The 19,683-nt window shown below is 44.6% G+C and overlaps 1 protein-coding gene across 1 annotated transcript; it reads right to left on the bottom strand.

Moving 5' to 3' along the window:
• Positions 1-3,123: 3,123 nt before the first annotated feature.
• RAB11FIP4 (RAB11 family interacting protein 4 (class II)) lies at positions 3,124-16,872 on the bottom strand. The gene is made up of 12 exons (XM_008938606.1): positions 16,613-16,872; positions 12,854-13,045; positions 11,214-11,348; positions 9,720-9,755; positions 8,720-8,819; positions 8,224-8,327; positions 7,594-7,734; positions 6,979-7,060; positions 6,576-6,713; positions 5,912-6,070; positions 5,477-5,620; positions 3,124-3,710 (listed from the first exon to the last, which is right to left on the bottom strand). Exons 1-12 carry the CDS (start codon positions 16,870-16,872, stop codon positions 3,594-3,596), a joined length of 1,608 nt encoding a protein of 535 aa, XP_008936854.1. The 3' UTR covers positions 3,124-3,593.
• Positions 16,873-19,683: the final 2,811 nt, after the last annotated feature.

Below are 19,683 nucleotides of genomic sequence, written 5' to 3'. Positions count from 1 at the left end.
AGATGCAGATCAAGATACAGTTACCATGGATAGTGTTTGCATCCCTGAGGGTTAAATGAGAAGCATGGTTTTGACACAAGAACATTTACTGCATTTGAGTATTGCTGGAATGAGATGACACCACGTTTCTGTGTTTGAGGTGTTTACCTGGGGAAGTGAAGCCATGGTTCCACAGCAACCCTGCCACAGAGGCAGCCTGCTCTTCCCCTGCTGGCCTGTGGGCACACAGGGAGCCCAGAGTAAAGTAGGATTTCTCAGAGAATAGATGCTAAATTGGTGCCCCCGTATCTCCCACATCTCCAGCCTGCTCTGCCAATGTGCCTCTCTCACACTTGATCAAAATATGCACTCTGCAGCTCTGGTATCAGAGGACTCTTCTCCCTGCCCCAGTGACCCATCCAGTGATCCCTCATTACCAAGTTACCTCTGTGTCATAAAACACAACGACTTCTTTTCTGGGGTAGAACATTCTCCAAGGTTTGGATTGCAAGACAAGTTGGTCTAATATCTGTAGTTACTGTAGCTATGCAGTCTAAGAATGTAATTGCTAATTAGTACTTTCAGAGGTGGATACCTTAAGAGGAAAATGTATCTGCCAGTGAAATGCCTCTCCCACCTCCAACTCACATTATCAAACACAGCAAGCATCTGGATATGCCTTTGAGCAATAACAGAAGGCAGCACCACACCCAGAGCCACACAGGAGCAGGCCTAACTCCTTTATGCAATACAACAAAGCTACAGACACCACCAACATGGTGGTCAGACAACTCTTCAAGTGCAAACACTGGAGCAACAAAGAGCTGCTAAGTGCTAAAGCAGTTGGGTACAGAGCTAAACAAAAAGTCCTGCAAGTCTTCAGAAAATCACTGCTGGGTACCCCTGGCTAGAACACTGCTCTCAGGATTCCAGCCAGGTTTAGTGACTTCTTGGTGGAAGAAAGTAGAAACTCAACATTTGCTGAGGTTCTACTGTAACAGAAATGGGATTTAGATTATTAAAAGTTTGAAGATAAGTCCAGTTTACTTAAAAATATTTAGGGGAAAGCATTCAGTCACCAGTCTGACCTGCAGCAGCTTCACTTATTTAAATCCACTGCATGAGAGGACAGAAGTGTAGCTTACCAAACTCAGTCACAGCTCCAGTAGCAGGGCTGCTGCCTCGCCCAGCCCTGGCTGTCACAGCAGCTTAGCAGCCACCACCTGACAATCTGAAACCGTTCTCTGTGGCCTATTAAAAGCACAAGTCCTTGGCACAACCCACAGACAGCCCCACGCTGAGGGATGTGCCATCACTGAAGTGCAGGTGGGGAGTCCTGTAGGCAGGGAGCTGCAGGCAGCACCAAGCTGGTTTAGTTGTTCCTCTCCTGCCTCCTGGGTGGCACATCCAGAAGCAGCAGCAGGTTGGAAAGGCGCACGCGTGGGGCGTCCGTGGTGTTCTACCTCCTTCCCCACAAACAGGAGCTGCTGCAGTTCAGCACAGGACATTTTACACCATCCCCAGGTGGCAAAGGAGTAGCTTTTAAATCCCTTCTTCCAGTTTGCCCCAGAAGGGCCTCAGGAAACCAGCCCTGAGACATCACTCTTTGAACAAGACCGTGCCACTTCTCCCAGAGCACTGAAGTCCTACAGCCATCTTCTGTGCATTGGGGTGTTGTGTCCCAGAGTTATTCCTCTGGTCCCTCCTTTTGCTTTCCAGTTACTTCACACCTGCCTAATGCAGATACATAGAAACAAACTGGTTTTATTTTCTTGCCTTCAAGAAAGCCTGATGTCAGTAATTCCCCCCCCTCCCCATCACCAAAGGCAAGAGCACAGAGGTTGCAGAAAAATATATATATATTTACATCCATAAGTGAATACGTTTTATGTATTCAAATTCAGGAAAAATGCATCACATATACACACCAAGATACATCAAGAGAATACTAGGGGCAAGACACTGCCAACAGCAAGAAATACACAGAAAAGCACAGTCACTGCTACTGTAACATCCTCCCGGGGAGCGTGTTCATTACACATCTCTAGGCATTGGGGACAGCCAGATACTTGGGCCTGTTTTTCTGTGCCAGTTGGTGTGAATCAAAAGTGTGAAATTTTTACTTTAAAAAAAGTGCATGGAATAAGATTTATATTTTTTTTTGGTAGCATTCAACTATCCAAACAATTCCATAAGCTCGTTATATATGCTACATTATTAATTAAAAAGGTCCTAGCCCTACAGTACACAGACCCAGCTCGGGAGAACACAGGCACATGTTGAAGTCCATCCCTCTTTAAGGCAGCATTTAAGCATACACTCAACTTTAAAGCTTATGTTCTGTCTCCCTGACTTCCATGAGCAGTCCCAGTACACACCTAAAGTTAAAGTTAAGCACCTGCACAACTGCTCATCTAAATCAGGATGTGTTCCCCCTTCAGAGCTTTAGATATGCATGTGTGTACTCAGTCTAGATTGGCACCTTCTGCAAGACCAAAGTCTTTCTCCTTTCCCCTGCCCTACAGGTAAAAGTCACTCCACGTGAGACTTTTCTCCACCACTGTGGTAGGACCCAGGCAGTCCCCTCCACAGCCTGCCCACAAAACAGGCTCAACGGAGTGCAGTGTGTGGTGTGGGAAAGCAACTCAACACATAATGTCAAGGGCTGCTGCTCCTCCCTCTGCAGTGAGCTATTTCGTGCAAATGTTCTTTTAATTTTTAAAAAAATTTTTTTTTTTTTGTAAGAACTGGAATGTGTTCCTTCAGTGAAACCATTAAAACGAAGGGTGACGGGAAGGGGCAGGATCCCAGAACCCATCTTAAAGGCCCATGATAACCCCTGAAAATAGGGGGATAGATTTGAAGAGTTTCCTAGCCTCAATGCTACAGGGACCCTGGCATACAAAGGGACATGTACCCACACGCTCGAGCAGGCTGGCTCAGAGCAGCCCAAAGCAGGCTCCAAAGTGACCTGACATGAAACGCACTTTGTGCTGACAGTGGCAAACAGATGGATGGTGATTTTTCACAAACAGCAACATTCTGCAATGTCTTCCTCTTCTTCCCTTTTACTGTGTCTGTCCTTTCCCCCAAAGTTTGTTTATTTTTTTTCCCTCTAATGTGTGGTTTAAGTACCGAAGCTAAATCAAATAGGAAATTACAGAGTCAGCACCAGTCAGGAACTGAACCTGGGTATGCTAATTGGTTTTTGTTACCCAAATTCCTGGAAGAACGAAAGAACAATTCCTGCTCCTAAAGTTAGGGCCACATCCATATGTTTCCATTGTCTGTTTTACCTTTACAACTAGAGGTAGAATCATTTTGTCCAGTATCTAAAACAGCACGATCCAGTTATATTGTTATTACATTAATATACAGTATCCATCTCATCACAGGTATTGAAAGTGCATGGAAAAAGTCTAACCAAGCCAATTCAATGACAAATAACAGTGTACCAAACATCATATAAACACACCCGCGCACCCACACTCACACGTAGTGTATATATATATATATATATTTAGAGAGTAATTTACAGTATCAGAGTGTTGCTTAGATCCAGTGGCATGTGCAGAAATATCAGGCAGTTGCTGCTTTTCCTTCTCATACTTTCTTCAGTTCTTTATTTCCAAGATAGATGGGTTGTGATCTAAGATTGCCAAAATTATCTTGTCCATATACTGTCGTAATCTGTAGTTTATCTCTTCTTGTTCTTTAAGGGCTTCCATGAGCTGAAACACAACATTTCCAAGTTACTCTTGAAATACTGTCACTAATTTACACAATAGCAAAAAATTCAGACAGGTGATAGACTAATTCCTGCTTATGATAGGTAGTCTACCTCTAGCTGCAACCTGTATCTCTATTAGAAGTGCTCTGTATGATAAAGATCTTTACTGCTGAGGAAGGTGGTGAACAGTCATCACCAGAGATCTTTTGGCGGGTCATTTGAAACAAATTCCCTGTCTAACACACCAATCCACCCTGCATCTACACAGTGGATGAGCTTCTCACCCCAGTGCAAGAGCTTCGTGATACTCAATTTTTTTTATATCTACTGAAATCTAAAGCACTTTGGGTGAGAGGCTGCTGCACAGAACAAGGATTTCAGTGTTTTGCACAGGGAACAATGTGGGCTGCCTCTAGATTATGTGCATACTCTCCCTCTCAAAAAATACTACCAAAAATCCCAAAACACCACAGTTACATACCCCTCAAGAATAATTCATGGAATATTCTCTGTTCTATATTATTCACTAGACCTTTGAGCTGTGAAAGGCCTCTCAAACCCTCCAAATGTGAAGACTGCTTTCTGTTTATACTCCACATGTTTAAAAGTCAAACTGACAAAGCTGCCCAGAAGCCCCAGATCCTCCTAAAACTAATGTAATTTGGGTGTCCATCTTCAACAGCCTTCATAAAAGTCCCATCCTGAATCTGCAGTTTCTTACCTTCAATTTGATTGTACAGGAAAAATGGCACAATGGGAAGAGTTTATGCAGGTCTGTGAGGTTTACTAAGCCTGGTCAGAGTTTTAAGGTACTTCTCCTTTAGAGGGTGAGTGCTGGGTATTCCTTGCATTAGCCAGAATCATGAGATTCAAAAGGAGAAAAGGATTTTTCTTGATAATAGCCAAGGCCCAATTTGCTTTTACCTAATTAGGTTTCAGCAATTAAAGAGCTTTTCTTCACAGTATTCTGGTTCAGCAAGAAACTCAAGTATGCACTTCACTTCAAGAGACTGCCCAGGAGCTAACAGGGTCAGTCAAGTACAGACTGGGTAAAAACTAGTCCTGTTTCAGGACTCCTCTTGAAGGAGAAATGGGAAGCTCTGTCCAGAAGAAATAAAGCATAAAAGGCAAACAATTCCTTTTAATCTCCTTCATTACTAACATGTTTTTTCCCTGGGAGCTCTTATACATCCATTGGCCTGATCTCCCCATCTGTCCTGGAGCTTAAAGGAAGCTCTAGCAGCTTGACTCAGCCCACATACCAATACTCTGATAGTATCTTCCAAAACATTACCAGATTATTACTTGCACACTACCTACTTTCTCCAAGAATTCAGCTCTGCTACAGGGAATATATTAACTAAAATTTAGATCTAAGTGAGAGCTTGTTACCAAAGTAACTTAGAACTACATCTGGAACAGAAAGTAAACATTTAAGTAGCTATCTTTGGTAATTTCTGTATGAAATTAGTGTCATAATATCACAGTGCTCTGTAAGACAGAAGTTAAAATAAATCCATTGTAAAACACTTCACTGAGACTCTAATAATTCCATTTTTTGAGAGAGAGACAAATATAAGAGTTATGTTAACAGGAGCATCCAGAAACACTGCTAGATTTAAGGCAATCTTCTGACACTCCTGAAATCCTAGAAAAGCAGATTTTTCTGTTGTTCATTTGTCAGGTTCAGATAGCTCAACCTTGACAGTTAATTACATTTTAAAAACACATTTTTGGATGCAGTACTTGATTTAAAATGTGCATTACCTCATCTCTTGATGCAGAATCAATTTCAGCAGCCAGTGACTGGGCTTTTGTTTGCGTTGCAAAGAGATTTTTAGCTTCATAAAGACTAAGACTTAGGATCTGTCCATTAAGATCATCATTTTGATCACGAAGTTTCTGATTCTCCTATTTAAGGATGAAAAGACATTGCTTTTAAGTTCTTCCTACAAGGTTTCATTTAAATATAAATAGATTTTCAAAATCACAGGTAGCTTGGATGACATACGGTAAGGCTGCGAGCTAACAGCCACTCTGTTACCACTAGTGAAGTCCTAGACAGATGGAATGCAGGTCTTGTGCTGGTGTGAGAAGCTGGGGATGAACTCTAAAGGCAGTGTGCTAGGGGCTGCAGCTGCAGACATTTTTCAAAGCAGTCCCATGCACTTCACAGGGGCCAGGAGGCCCTGCCCTGCTCACCTGCTTCAGCCGCTTTATCTCGTGCTCCATTTCTACCTCTCTGGCCTTGGCGTTGAACTCGCTCAGGCTGGACGAGGAGCTCCTCCCGCGCCCAGGACGCTCACACTCCAACTTGTACAGCTGCAAGTGCTCCAGCTCCTTCCGCAAGTCTTCGATGAGCTGCGGGCACACAGGCAGGCCATGGCTCTCCAGTCCCTGCACAACCAGCCCTCCCTGGCAGCAGCCACCGTGCTGCACCTTGCACCCTGACACGAGCACTCCACCAGCCTCGTGGAGGCTGGTAATCCCATGATACAGCCACTTGCTCTTCTGTGAAGGCACAAGTCACTTAAACCACTTCAGAGCTGGACGAGGCTCTGACCCCTAAGCTTCGTGTCTGAAAGGCGTAATTCCCCTTACAAAAATAGTAAAGGAAATGTTAGGGCATGCACTCAAGGCTGCAAGTTCTCAAAGAGTTGTAAACCCTTTGGGTCAGAGATTGCCATTTATTAGGTATTCTTGCAGCATTCATCACCCTATGGCCACCTCTCCCATAGAAACACGATCCAACAACGGACTGGATGTTGTATTTTCAGCATTCATCCTGTCCATCCATTCTCTTTCAGATGGGCTTCCATGCAGGTGAGATGCAATTGCCTGGTCTTACATCCCTTTTGGCACCTACCTCCTGCGTGGCTTCCCTCTCCTTGTTAAATTCCAGCCTGTTCTGCCGCAGCTTGTCCATCATTCTCTTGTACAGATCCATCTCATCCTTCAGTCTCAGACTCGTGTCTTCCAATCTGTCTGACATGCGCTGCCTCTCCTAGAATAAACGGGGGGCTTCAGAGCTAGCCTGCAGCTGCATGAGCCATCTTCAGTCTTACAGCACTCATCTACAGACACAGCTGGTCATAAGCTGGTGTGTGTCTCGGGGCATTCCTCCCACTAAAGGTGACCACTGTTCCAGTTCCATTAACAGTCTTGTTTAGGGAAGGCACATTAAAGAAGCTGGGCCGATTGCTATATGATTTGTTCTTATACAAATCAAGCAGCTGTTAAGTTGTTCAAGTACTCAGGAATTTTGTTACCTCATCTAATCTCTCCGTTTGTGATTTCAGTCGTGTCACAGTAGTTTTCAGCTCACCATTTTCTTCTTCCAGTTGCTGAACCCTGTGTCAAAACCAAAAACCTTACAGCAAACACCTCTTCAAGAATGCAGGCATGCAAAACAGCATGCTCTAAAAAGCCATTTCACCTGCACTTGATAGAAAGACCAAACAAGAAAATCTTTCTAATCTTATCATTTTTGATCTTGAGCTACTGGGTGCTTTTTGTTTGTTTTTAGGGCAAAATCTGCCCTCAGATTCTTATGCTCCTACTAAAAGGTATCTAAAAAGAACTAAGTAGGAAGAAACAAATGCAGACACCAGTGTTTGCTACAGCTGGTCACAATTCCCTCCTTGAATCCATGCCAAATATCCAGCTAAGCTGTCTACATGGGCCACGTGGATTAAAGCATTAATGTAAAGCATCCTCCAGGCTTTTTGGGCATTAGACATAGAACTGCACAACTACTCTATAGAACTACTAACTTGTAGCCATCTGTGCACTGTCTGGTTGTGAACAGCCTACATTTACACACAAAGTAAAAATGAAAAAAAGAACTTGTATTCTGTTCTGGGTGGCACAGAGATCACTGTTACCTTGTATTTAGCAGTTCGATTTCGGTGCCTTTCTCTTTTTCATACTTGCTATATGCTTCTCTATGTCTCTTTATCTCTTCTTCCAGGGTCTGTTCTGCTGATGTTTCTTGGTCTTTCAGTAGTTCTTCTAGCTCATGAACTCTAGGAAACCAGATCTCATTTCAGTAACAACTTCACAAGTACTTTAAAAAAGAAAAAGTACACGACTTCATTGCCTCTCTCTTTCCTCCTCTCTCCTTTATTTCATTCTACTTTGCAAGTTCTCTCAGCATTTAACCTCTCTCTTGGTATTAATCTTCCCAATAAGCATAGAATTAAGTACTATCAGTTAATCTGTTATTCTTTCATCTCAGTCTCAAGAAGTCAGAACTATGACCCCACCTCCTGTTCTTGCTACACACAAGGAAAAAAAACACAACAGTGGTAATCTCTCTTGTAACAGGAGAGCTTGCTCTGTACAAGTCAGTAACATCTCTGTACTAAGGAACTTGTTTGGAAGGCTTCTGTAAATTCAGTAAGGCAGCTGTATCCCACTTGGTCCTACTTTACAGGCAGAGATGTTCCTTCTCTGCAACTTTGTTCTAACTTTGCTCTGATAGGATGAAGAGAACTGGCTCTGTGCTTTATTACCTGTGAACTAGCTGTGTGTTCTCTTGTTTCAGTTTGCTCTTCAGGTCACCATTTGTCAGGCTATCATTTTCCAGTTCTGTCACCTTTTTTTCTAGGTACGTCACCTGGAAGGGAAAGGGGAAAAGAACTGAGAGTTTGAGCCTCTCTTCATACACTCCTTCCCTGTTCCTAACTGGCATTTACCTATGCTGCCATTTTAAAAGGGGCATACTGCCCTGCAAAACCAGCAGCAAAATTAAGCTCTGAAATGCTGAGTTCCCCAGACCCTGCACCTTCCTTGAAGGTGATCAGTGCAAATACACAGTGAAGAAGTACTAACACAATGCCTAGATCTGTGCCTGTGCTTTTGTCAAGCAAAGACATAACATTAACAGAATATCACGGACGTTTTGAATGAGCTACTTCAGATCACTGGTAACTGTGAGCAGGAGAGGTCCATCAACTGACGCATGTCTCCAGCAGGATTCTATTGGGTACATTAATCACAGCTTCTCACCTTTTCAGTAATATCATTATCACAGGAGTCTATACTGTCTCTGAACAGGTCTTCTGTGCTGCCATTACTGCTGCTGAAGTTACTGTTGTGGAAGAGTTGTCTGAAAGATAAGGAGGATAATTATTTTCCTTGATGAGGATGGAGGAGAAGGAGCCTGGGTACTGTCTTATAGCCTGGCTTTGCACTCTGAACATCTGATGTTAAAACCTGTGCAATCATTTCAGTGACAATTACAACTGTTAGAGCACAAGTCTTACAAGAGACTGGTGGCTAAATGGAGACATAGTGAGCACAATCAGTGACCTTAGTTCTGGGCTTTGAGCTCTTTGTTGCTTTTGATTGGCTCTGCCACCAGCATTAACATAGTTTAAAAAACTACCTGGCCTTACTGACACATTGTACAGAGTTGCATTTGCCTCATTAGAAATTTAAAGTAAGGTCACCATTGTGCACTTGTTGGTACAGTTCAACTAGAAAAATTCCTACAGTAAGAACTTCAGAAAAACAAGTTCCCACTGCAGAGCAGTGTCAGAATACATAACACTGGAGATAATGAAAATATTCTTGAAACTTAGAGCCCTCCCCAGCCCAGGGATGGCTCAGTCAGTCAAAGGAAGGTCACAATTTGGTATGTCCTTTTTAAAGGGATGCTTTTGCTTTCCTTTGCGTTTTGGCAACAACAAAAAGACTCACACTACGAGGGTGAAAGAGGCAATAGTTGGGCTGATGGAACAGCAGTATAAAAGAAGAAAGCTGGCAGACAAGGAAGCAACTATCTATGTTATCAACAGAGCTCTTCCAAGTTCAGGGGCCTGCTCCAAGACTAGCAGTGTCCTTTATATTCTATAACATCCCTATCCTAACACAGGCCCCTTCTCCTGAAAAATTGTATTGGCACAGTTTTGTTTTCCTGAACTTACTTCTTCCCTCTCCTCCCACACCCCCTTATGGAATTGTTTACAGCTGATTCCACACATATAAAAAAGTTGAATACTCTTACCTTCCAAAAGCCGTGCTTGATATTTTCCTGTTAGGGCTACACGGATACAGAAGAAATGATATAAGAATTAAACACTTATTTCATCAGTGTTAAGACTCAATCTTAAACTCCAGCTGAATTGCACAATGAAACATAATATTGACTCTTCTAGTGAAGTAAAAAAGAAGATTCTTTGAACAACATTCTTAGACAATTTAATCAAAAGCTGCAGTTACCAACAATGTGAAAATGAGTGGAACCACAAATTACTGTGATCATTAATAGGTCAATTTGCAAATACTGTTATATTTAGCAGAGATTTGTCAGTGTAAATCAGAGCTAAACTAACATTAGAAACAGCACAAAAGGACACTGAGTTAGTGATGGACATTTATCCAGGATTCCCAGTTTTTGGATGACTTCATAAACAGTTAGTTTATCCTTCTCCATAATGCTTCCCAGTGAGATGTTTTCCATTTTTACAGTGCCCTTTTGCAGCCAGACTAGTATTATCTAAATGAAGGACCAGACTCCAGACAACAGCACTAGAACCAAATCAAAACATCCAGCTGCACCTCTCGAGAAGAGGATGGTGCATCTCTCTGTGCACACACACAGCTCTGTCAGAGCATCGCTCTTTCAGCCAGCTACAGAGCCCCACTCCTAAAATCACCAAAGCCTCAGCCCATCATGGTCTTGGCATTAGCAGACTCCTTGCTGGGGCAGGAATACTGCTCATGTCAAGTACTATGCTGCCGTGTCATCAAGAGAAGAAGCAGTTGCAGTGTGCCCTGTGCCAAAGATTATTCAGACAGGCAGGATTTACATTCAGTTTCTAGGGGGAGCTAGAAACCCACCAAATAATTTCCTTCAAAAACCCCTAGGAGGTTGTTGGAAGTGCTGAATTGTTCTCAAGTGCTCAGAACAGTTTAGAAATGGATGGAGTGGCAGAGAGAGAAATGCAAGGAGAAAACTGAAAAAAAGAACCCCAAAAGTAACGTCTGTCATGGGATTCATCATTTTTCCACATTCCCTCCAGGACAACAAAAATCCCACAGGACTGAAGTAACTCTGTTGACCAGTCTCCTTAGGAGAGGGGTATGTAAGGTTGTATGTATTAGCAAAGGATCTGCCAGATCACTCCTTCCCACCTGGAGAAAACAGTAGCTAACTGCAGATCTGCACTAAGCAGCACAGCAGACTCCACTTCCTGGGAAAAAATCCTGAAAGTATCACTCTCATTCTGCAATCAAAGCGTTTATTGATTAAAATATTTGAGTTTATTAATGCTGTCTCCACCTTAAGCCAGAAAAATACCTACTAGCTAATGAAAAACAGCATTTTGGTTCAGGCTAGATGTCCAGGTCTGAATTTCTTACTGTTTTGTAAGAACACCACACGTGTGAGCTAGTGTGGGATACAGGGAAGGAGAGGGCTCTTTCTTCCTCTCCTCCTGCTGCTAGCCTGTCCCATTTCAAGGGGGCATTGCTAAAAGCAGTGCTATAGGCTGCTTACCTGTTTGCTTTCAAGTTTTTCAGCCTGGCTTCCAAATCGTTGAGCAGATTTATCTTTTTGCAGCACTGTGAGCAGTAAACATCCAGTAACTCGCTGTTATAAACATGCCTCATTTTTCGTGGTGTTTGGCCAGCACTGTTTGCAGGAAAGGAGAGATGTTACTGGCTGTGGTAACCAACCCACAACAGGTTTGCCTCTTAGCTGTCCGTGTGTCAGAATCCCAGAGGAGGGATTTAAGGAGACACCTCTAACCACAGCTTAACTAACTTAGAGCTGATGGTGGAGAATGCAGGTCTTAGGGCAAGTCTGCCTGTCTGAGCTGAAGCTTTACAGAGGACATGTCCCAAGTGTCAGTGGATGGAAGCAATTTGGGCGACTGGAAGAACAGCAGAAATATACAGAATCCAGGTGATGCATGTAGCAAAAGCAGCTACATCAGTATGTTCCACCTCAGCAATATCTCCCTGTCACCTTGCCCATCTTCCCACTAGAGCCTGGCATGCAACCTGAAGAGTCTCTTCTCAAAGAGAAAGACAGGAAGATGAAAACCAGAGTGGTCTGGTAATAAGTCACACAAACCCCCTGAGACTGTAGGATGGAAGGAATCCTAGAACGGGGAAGGAGGGAGAAGTGGACACAGGTCTGAAGAGGAGGTAACAGTAGCTCTTGGTATGATAAAGAGAAAATAAACTCAAATAAAAGAGACCAATCATGGTATGAAGTGTACATAGCCCCAGCAATGAGAATGAAGAGTGCTGCATAAACCTGAGGAAACTGGGGATGAAAGACACAAGCCATCATCGTGAAGGGGCAGTGGAGAGTGTTGCTGGCTCTGCATGCATGACAGAGGTGGCGAGGCTGGACTGCAGAAGTGCTTGAAACAGAGGGTAGCACGTGGGGGGTGCATGCAAAACAAAGGGATGCAGTGAGCTTTCCTGTGTTAGCAATGAGGAACAAGACCTTCATGTGCTATTGATCCAAGGAGACAAATCCTAGAGCACCTTTACACTCAGCTCTTCCCAACCCTGCTCACCCATTCCCTTGCTTGGGGAAGGATTTTAAAATTCGCAATGGACTTGGTCACAGGATGCGAGAGCTACAGAGGCTGAGGTCACGTGCAGGAAACTGATAGACTGGTGGCATTTCCAGCTCCTAACAGAGAGCAACTACTTGTTTATGTTCTCCAAGATATTCAAAGTCAACGTGGATGCTTGTCTCAAACAAACCCCTGTCTGTATACAGCACTTCACCTTACAGGTTAGTAAGGAAGTATCAGAACACTAAACAGCTCTCTTGCAGGCCCTCTCTCCACTGTACCAGGGCTGGTGCACAGCACTAAGCTGGTTTCCAGCTTGCAGCAGGTAACTTCCCATACTAGCTCCTAACTGTGAAGTCTACTGTCTGCAATAGGAAGAAACCTCTACAAGCAAAACAGCCCAGTTATTTCAACAGTACCTAATCAGAAACAACATTTCAACTGTACTCATAAGAAATGTGGTCTGACACTTGGAGGGCAGAAAACAAACTGGTAACATTTTGCTTTTAATATAAGTCTGGGCAACTAGTGTCAACTCTGGTATGGTCACTCATCCTCAGAGAATAACAAAACTGAAAAATTTTGTTAATTAATAAGGAGCAACCTGGACGATACAGATGAGCCAAGGTCAGAGTAGGTGTTGGTTCTGGTCTCATCATCAGGGCATGGGCTACTGGGAGTAAAATCCACATCATCTCCTTCCCCATAGTCTTCAAACTGTTCTTCATTACTGATCAGAGAGGCGGTGGAATAAGTTGAGAGGTCAGATGCTGCAGAAGGGTTGTGAGGACTTGACCTGAAACAAGAGGTCAAAACATCTCGAAGGCCGACTTTGATAGCATCTCACCTCACATGGAATCTTCCACCTTTACAGCTTGTCCCCTCACTTGAAATGGCAACCCACTTACTTTGTGGTAAAAACTACAGGGCTAAACACACCTGCTGTGCATTTGACATAGGGCCTTGAAAGACAAGAGCATGAGAATCTATGAACAAGCTACTTGTGAGAGAGGTTTGGATTAACAACCATTTCACTTTAAAGAGCACACCTTGACAATCCTCAGTCATCATTTCCACAAGGTGATGAGGACAATTGCTTATGGGACTTCTGCTCTGAATGCAGGAACTGTGCAGACAACTCCAAAACGCATGGGATAGGGAGAGCAACACATACAAGACAGAGGTTCTGTTCCACATTCAGAGTTTCCCAGTAATCCCCATAAACCCTCCCACATTCCATCAGTTCTGGCCACTCTGTTTTGTGTGGTCAGAAACAAACTTCAGCTCCCCTCATGTCAGAGAGTCACTAAAGCTACTGATGTGACCTAACAAGGCCAAGTTCATGCCCTCCCTTCCATCGTGACATCGGGTGTGTTTCAGAGGAGATACAGACCACAAGAAAAAGCTGCTTCCCTGCCAGAGAAGTACATAGGATAATGCCAAACAGGTAGGGAAGGGCAGGACCCTGTGACCCCAGAGAGACAGGGCATGTAGGTAAGCACATCAGCAGAGCCAGGCACCACAGGAAAGCAGCTGGCAGAGCAGTTTTGAGCCCATCAAACCTAATATGACAGAGCAAATTTGCTGTAGAGGGTGCATGGTGGTTCAGGAGAATCACCCAGAGTCCAGGCCACCCTGCAGTCACAGTGTGCTATCTGGCAGAGGCAGATATTTCACACAGGACTGCTCAGCTCCCATCTCAGTCAGGCATTGAAAGAGACAAGCCAGTAGATGCACATACGAGTTCCTACAAAGTTCTCCCTGCAGAAAACACACAGCTGAGGCCTGAACCACATGCTCCCCTGGGAAGCTCTGGACTTCCCAAACACGTTACTATTCCACTGCAAAGCAGAACCCACTGGCCTGTCTGCAGCACAGAGAAGGTACTCGTTCAGTCTGCCAACACTTTGTGCAGGCTGGGTTAAGTATTTTGCTCCCTTTGTTTCAGTGCACATTGCTTCTGTCTTCAACTCCACTAGCTGAGCCATGGCACAGTAGCTCCCAGCTGATGATGTTCTCTAGCAGCTCAATGTTGCCTCCTAGGTTTCTTTGGAGTCTACCTTGAGCCTCTTAACTGTGCCCTGCACCTGTGGAAACAGGGAGATTCCTCTTCCTGTAATACTACACTTGTGAGCTGTAAACAAGAGATTCAACAGTGTTCCTTTGGAGGATGGTGCAAGCATTATTTGCATATCCTTTTCCTCCAAAAGCAATTAGTAAAGAGGAAGCCTGCCAGCGTTTCAGTTGTATGCTCTTTTGTTACTCCTGTTTTGATGAGATCCATTTATAACCTGCAACTCATTTATCTAATTCACATTAACAGAAATTAGGGCAAGTCAAGCCTGGCACACTATTAAAGGATGAAGATCATGAAGATAGGAGTACTCACACTAGAAATAGATCAAACTTATCTAACAGAGCTCCTTGGCTGGGAGGTGATTAGCAAGAAGCTCAACACATCTCACTAACATCTGTTCATAAGGAGCTACTGTGCTACAGATGTACTGTGTACTGGTAAATTTTGGGGTGACTATAATCTGTGCCACTGCAACTGCTGTTTGCATCTCAGTGTTGTTATACCAAGTCAGTTTAGGCAGAGGCTCCTCACAACACTTCCACAAGGGATGGTGGTAGATGACTGGTCCCCACGGAACGTCACCGGTTGCCGACAGGCTGGAATTCAGTAGCCCATTATCCCTCCTGCATTGCCCAAGCTTCTCTCATGGCAGCTTTGCAAACTGTCACCACTGCTGGACCACCTGCTAATGTTGTTTGCAACTTTTACCTTGTAGCTACTTGTAAATTTTGGAGACTTTAAATTGCTTGAGCTGAAACAGTCCAAGCTGAGGGTGGATCCTGAACTCATAACCAGCCACAGGCTGGGAACTCCAGGAGTTGCTAAAAGCAGCTGGTTTTCCCCGTCGTAAGTTTCTGAAGGAAGCTTTCAGTTTTTTTGGGTGTGTTTTGTTTGTTTTCTAAAGCTATTTCCTGTTCTTCAGAGCAGGACTTCAGAGGGCTGACACCTGATACACAACCCAGCTGCTTCTTCAGCAAGCAGGTATGGTGGTTTGGCCAAGGTAAAAATCTCTATTGTGTCTTTTAAAACAAAAGCGTGAAGCTTCCCAAGTGTTTTCCCAGATTTACCAAAGCTGAGGAGGCCTCAGAGGATAAACTATGATGTATTAGTAGGAGCACAGTAGCTCTCAGTAGTTCCTGGCCCCCCTTGAAGGAGCGTACAGGATGCCCAAAGCTCCCCAACCCCTCCACAAGAGCCTGAATAGCAGAGCTGGGAGGAAAGCTGCTCCTTCAAACGTGCTATGGGTACACATCAGTCACTGCAAGGACAGGTGATTTGAAGAACTGGGAGTGGCAAGGCAAGGACAGAAGTTTGATAAAGAGCTGATGAAAACTGGAATTATCTTGATAAAAGTCTCTGGGATTGCTGGGGCAAATGGGAGAAGGTCAGATCTCAGCTAGCCAAGAAATTCAGGAGGGAAAAAATGAGGCTGCACAGAGAGCATCCGAGGAGGCCCAGGAGAAAGGAGGAGGATTGCTTTAGCCATGGCAGAAGCTCAAGAAACACAAATCAAGATGGCAAGCTGAAAATAGGGAAGACAGGGCAGAGGTTTATGAAGCAAGCCCAACTGAGCTCTGTCCTGTGGTCCTGCATTAACTCACTCCAAAGCAGGATTAAATCAAATTGTGTCCTTTTCCCCTTAGTCAGCTTTTACCAACAACCCCAGATACACACCTGAGAAGAGTCAAGCTAGGATTAGAGAGACACTTTTGTGTTAAACTATGTTAACTATGTTTGTGTTTATGGTTACACACACACACACGCCCAGGACACCCCGTGTTAAACGTTGCACACTAAAGGTTATGGAAAGTTAGAAACACACAGGATTAGCTTGGTGCATGGAGTTGCAAATCTGCAGCAGCCACATCTTCAGGTAACCAGATGTACAAAAGCCTAAAGCAGCACTCCCCATACTGCACTGCTGTGCAAGAAGTACTTGTTTTAATTCCAGCATATAAAGGTTACGGGAACACAGAAGACCCTAAGTTTGGGGGAATGCTATGAAGCAATCCATTCTGGAGAGACCCAACACTTCAATACACAACGTATAAGTGTCATGAGTGACCACAGAACGTGCCAGAAGGAGCCAGGGCTAAGACTGTCTAAGCCACTTAGAGGACCTGGACATCCACCTCCCTTACATTGCAAATGGATATTGAGATTCTAAATCCTTCAGGCACCCTCAGCGTCCCACAGCAGGGATTGGTCACATAAAGGCTCCTTCATCCCTGCCCCTCTGGTACGTGGCTCAAAACAGGGCTGCCAAGGGGCAAAACCCCCACTCACTTGTCACCAGGCAGAAAGAGGCCAGCGAGCACACCGTCCTTCTCCTCGCTCCGGCACACGTCGGAGGCCTCCGAGCTCTGGGCGCTCTCGATGGCACTGTCCATGTCAGACTCATGGTGGAGCTCCTGCTGGGCCAGAGTCATCGCGTCCTCATCAGGAAAGAGCTCCGACTCGCTGTAGGCACCTTCGCTGTCCACGTAGCCACAGTCCTGGATTTCACCACCCTGGCAAAAGAAGAACTGGGAGTCAGTCCAGATCATCCTTCAAGACAGTTAAGAGGACAGGGCAGAAGCAATAACCTGCTCTGGGTGCCCTGGTGAGCAAGGGTGATACTGAGTAAAAGGGAAAAAACCCAAAGGCTGACCTGCTTTACAAAGCCAGTTCCTGCAAGCCCCTAAGGCAGCTTGCACCTTCCAGAAGGGCTCAAATACTGTCTCTGACTCCTCTATAGGAGAAAGGGACACAACACCCAGGTATAAAATGCAGTCAGTTTTGCCCTGGTTTTCTGTCAAAATGCACTTGAATTAATACATATCCTCAAAGCTTTGTTATAAAAAGAAGCATCATTTGAAAGAAGACAATACATGAAGTCACTGAGCATTAGTCCTGTGTTTAATATTATCAGTTAAATAAAAACAAGCCAGGTAAGTTAAGCCATTTACTCTTTGAGGATGGGCAAAAATATACAAGGTAAAAAAAAAAAAAAGAAAAAAAGAGTTGTCAGGTGTTAAGACATTTATGGTAAGTCTTGGTGACAACCAAAGATATAGGAGAGCAGGAAAAAAAAAAAAGCCAAAGCCATCTGTTCCTGCTTCCTGGAACCACATATCTTTATTAAGTATCAACTAAAGCAAGATGTCATTCTCATTACTGCAACACTTTGCTCTTGCTGTTCATCCCCTCCCTCCTCTTCTTGCCCCGTGAACACACACAATACCCAAGACAAGCTGTCTTCTATTCACTTGTCCCTGAGGGACAAATAAAAATTCTTAATTGAAAAAATAAAGCCCAGGATTTTGCTCTGTCCTTTGATATGTAGCAACACAATACTGCTTTGACAATTCCCATCCAGCACGGCACAAATAACTCACGACTCCAGAGCGAGTCCTGCGAACGTTTGACTCAGAGCTCCACTCCAAAGCTCACCTGCAAGCTCCACAGGCAGCCTGACCACTGAACTGCCAGCAAGCTAAGACAATCACACATTTAAGGCTTAGGTTACTGGCACAAGCAATGAAGCATTTAATTCATGGATACACCCCAGATTCAGGCCCAGCTGCCATCCCACCCAGCTCCTTCCCCAGGGTCTCAAGGTGCTGGCAGCCTGGCACCACGCAGGCACCAGCTGCCCCTCTGGCAGGCCTGCTCGCTGGGATGCTGGCACACTGGCACCGCTTCCACAGCTTCAGGTCAACCCCTGCAGCCTCTGGACACTTCTGTGCTACAGCCACAGAGGGTTAAATCCCACTTTGCTGAACCAGTGATATTCTGTGCTACTGAAACCAACTTTTCTTAGTGACTTTTTTCACCTCAACATGAGAGAAGTCAGACAGAAGCTGGAACTTTTTTAAGATCTGAAAAGCTGCTACTAGAAATGCAGGTCTCACCTGCTGGTTTTTTCTGAAATACCAATTTATGTGACTGTGAAAACTCCTAGCATATGGAGGTTTAGGAAATTCAAAATAACCCCACCTGCTCAAACCTAGCTAAGGAATGAACACCCAAGCAGTCCAAAGGACAGCTTGACCTGTGGCATTTGGATCCCTGTGTACATACCCAGAGCAGATATCTGGATGCTTTTCTAGCTGAGCTTTCAACAAGTCTTCCAGATACGCAGGTAATATCAGCAAGACACTTCAGCACCATACAATAAGCAGCACACATGTATACACCTTCTCCCACTTTTCTGTGCCAGCCTCATTAAGTCTGAAACTTTCCCTAGGTACTGCTTCAAGTGGCATCCAAAAGGATTTATTCTTGGTCTATGCCATGTGGTATTTATTGAATCCACGCTGCCTCACGCAGTCAAATTTATCCCTCTGAGCTGCAGCACCTTTAGTGTGGCCATGACCCCTCACCTGCAGGGACCTGGTGGCTTGGCAGGTCAGACACCAGCCGTGGAGCCCACCCTGGTCCTGCTTCCCAGGTTCTTCAGCACATTGGACCTGCACCTTGCACCCTCACAAGCAAGCAGGGATAATGAGCTGTAGCTCTTTGCAAAGTACCTTGGGGTCTACAAATAGCACAAGCAATAAGACCTTTTTAGTAGGTTTTGAAAACGGTAAGGATTGTTAAGAGCAACTAAGATGTTTCAGAAGTATCCAGGAGTGTTTATCTAACATTTCCTCAATGTTTCCTCCTGCACACTAAGCCCTGCCGGCAGAGAGCTCCCGTTTCTCTGGAAGTTTAATGGAGCAAAGCCCTGACTGCAGTTATGGAATTGCACCTGCTGGTAAAAGTGTGATCCTGGAGGGAGAGAGGGAGGCACGGAGCACACGGAGGATCCCTGAAGTAGCAGTCCACAAGTCAAGGGAGGAAATGAAGAAGCAGCTCCTGCACAGCCCTGCCGCCCAATTAGCGTGTCTTCTTCAGACTCTGCTGAAGCAAGTTTTTACAGCAGGAACATCTCACTGGTATTAAACAAATTAACACAAGAAAGTAAAGGTCAAGAAGATCATGAAAGACTCCCTTTTTGTTCCCTGTAGGTAACACCACACATTTGCTTTTTCTAATAATAGCAGCCCAGACGCCCTTTACAACAAGCCCATTAGCAGTTAAACGTGCAGTGTCAGCTGTAAAGGGGGAGGGCTCACTTTTCACTTTTCCTTCCTGACACTTTCTGGCAGCCCAGCCTTCACTGTGCACTCGTATTAGAGTCCTGATCTGTGGCTACAGCACGGGCCACACCGTACCTGTGCTGCTCAGGACCGTGTAGTCTTTTCCAAAGTCTAACTGCTATGCCACCCAGCACACCATATCCTGGGCTGCCAGCTCCCAGCTCTCTGCAAATCTGACGCCTACCCACTGACCTGCACAAGCAGAGTGGAGGTTTCTGAACCACGTCTCAGCTG

The sequence above is a fragment of the Merops nubicus genome, unplaced genomic scaffold (genome assembly GCF_000691845.1).
Source record: "Merops nubicus isolate BGI_N331 unplaced genomic scaffold, ASM69184v1 scaffold32560, whole genome shotgun sequence".
NCBI lineage: Eukaryota > Metazoa > Chordata > Aves > Coraciiformes > Meropidae > Merops > Merops nubicus.
This window is presented reverse-complemented; position numbering and strand designations above follow the sequence as displayed.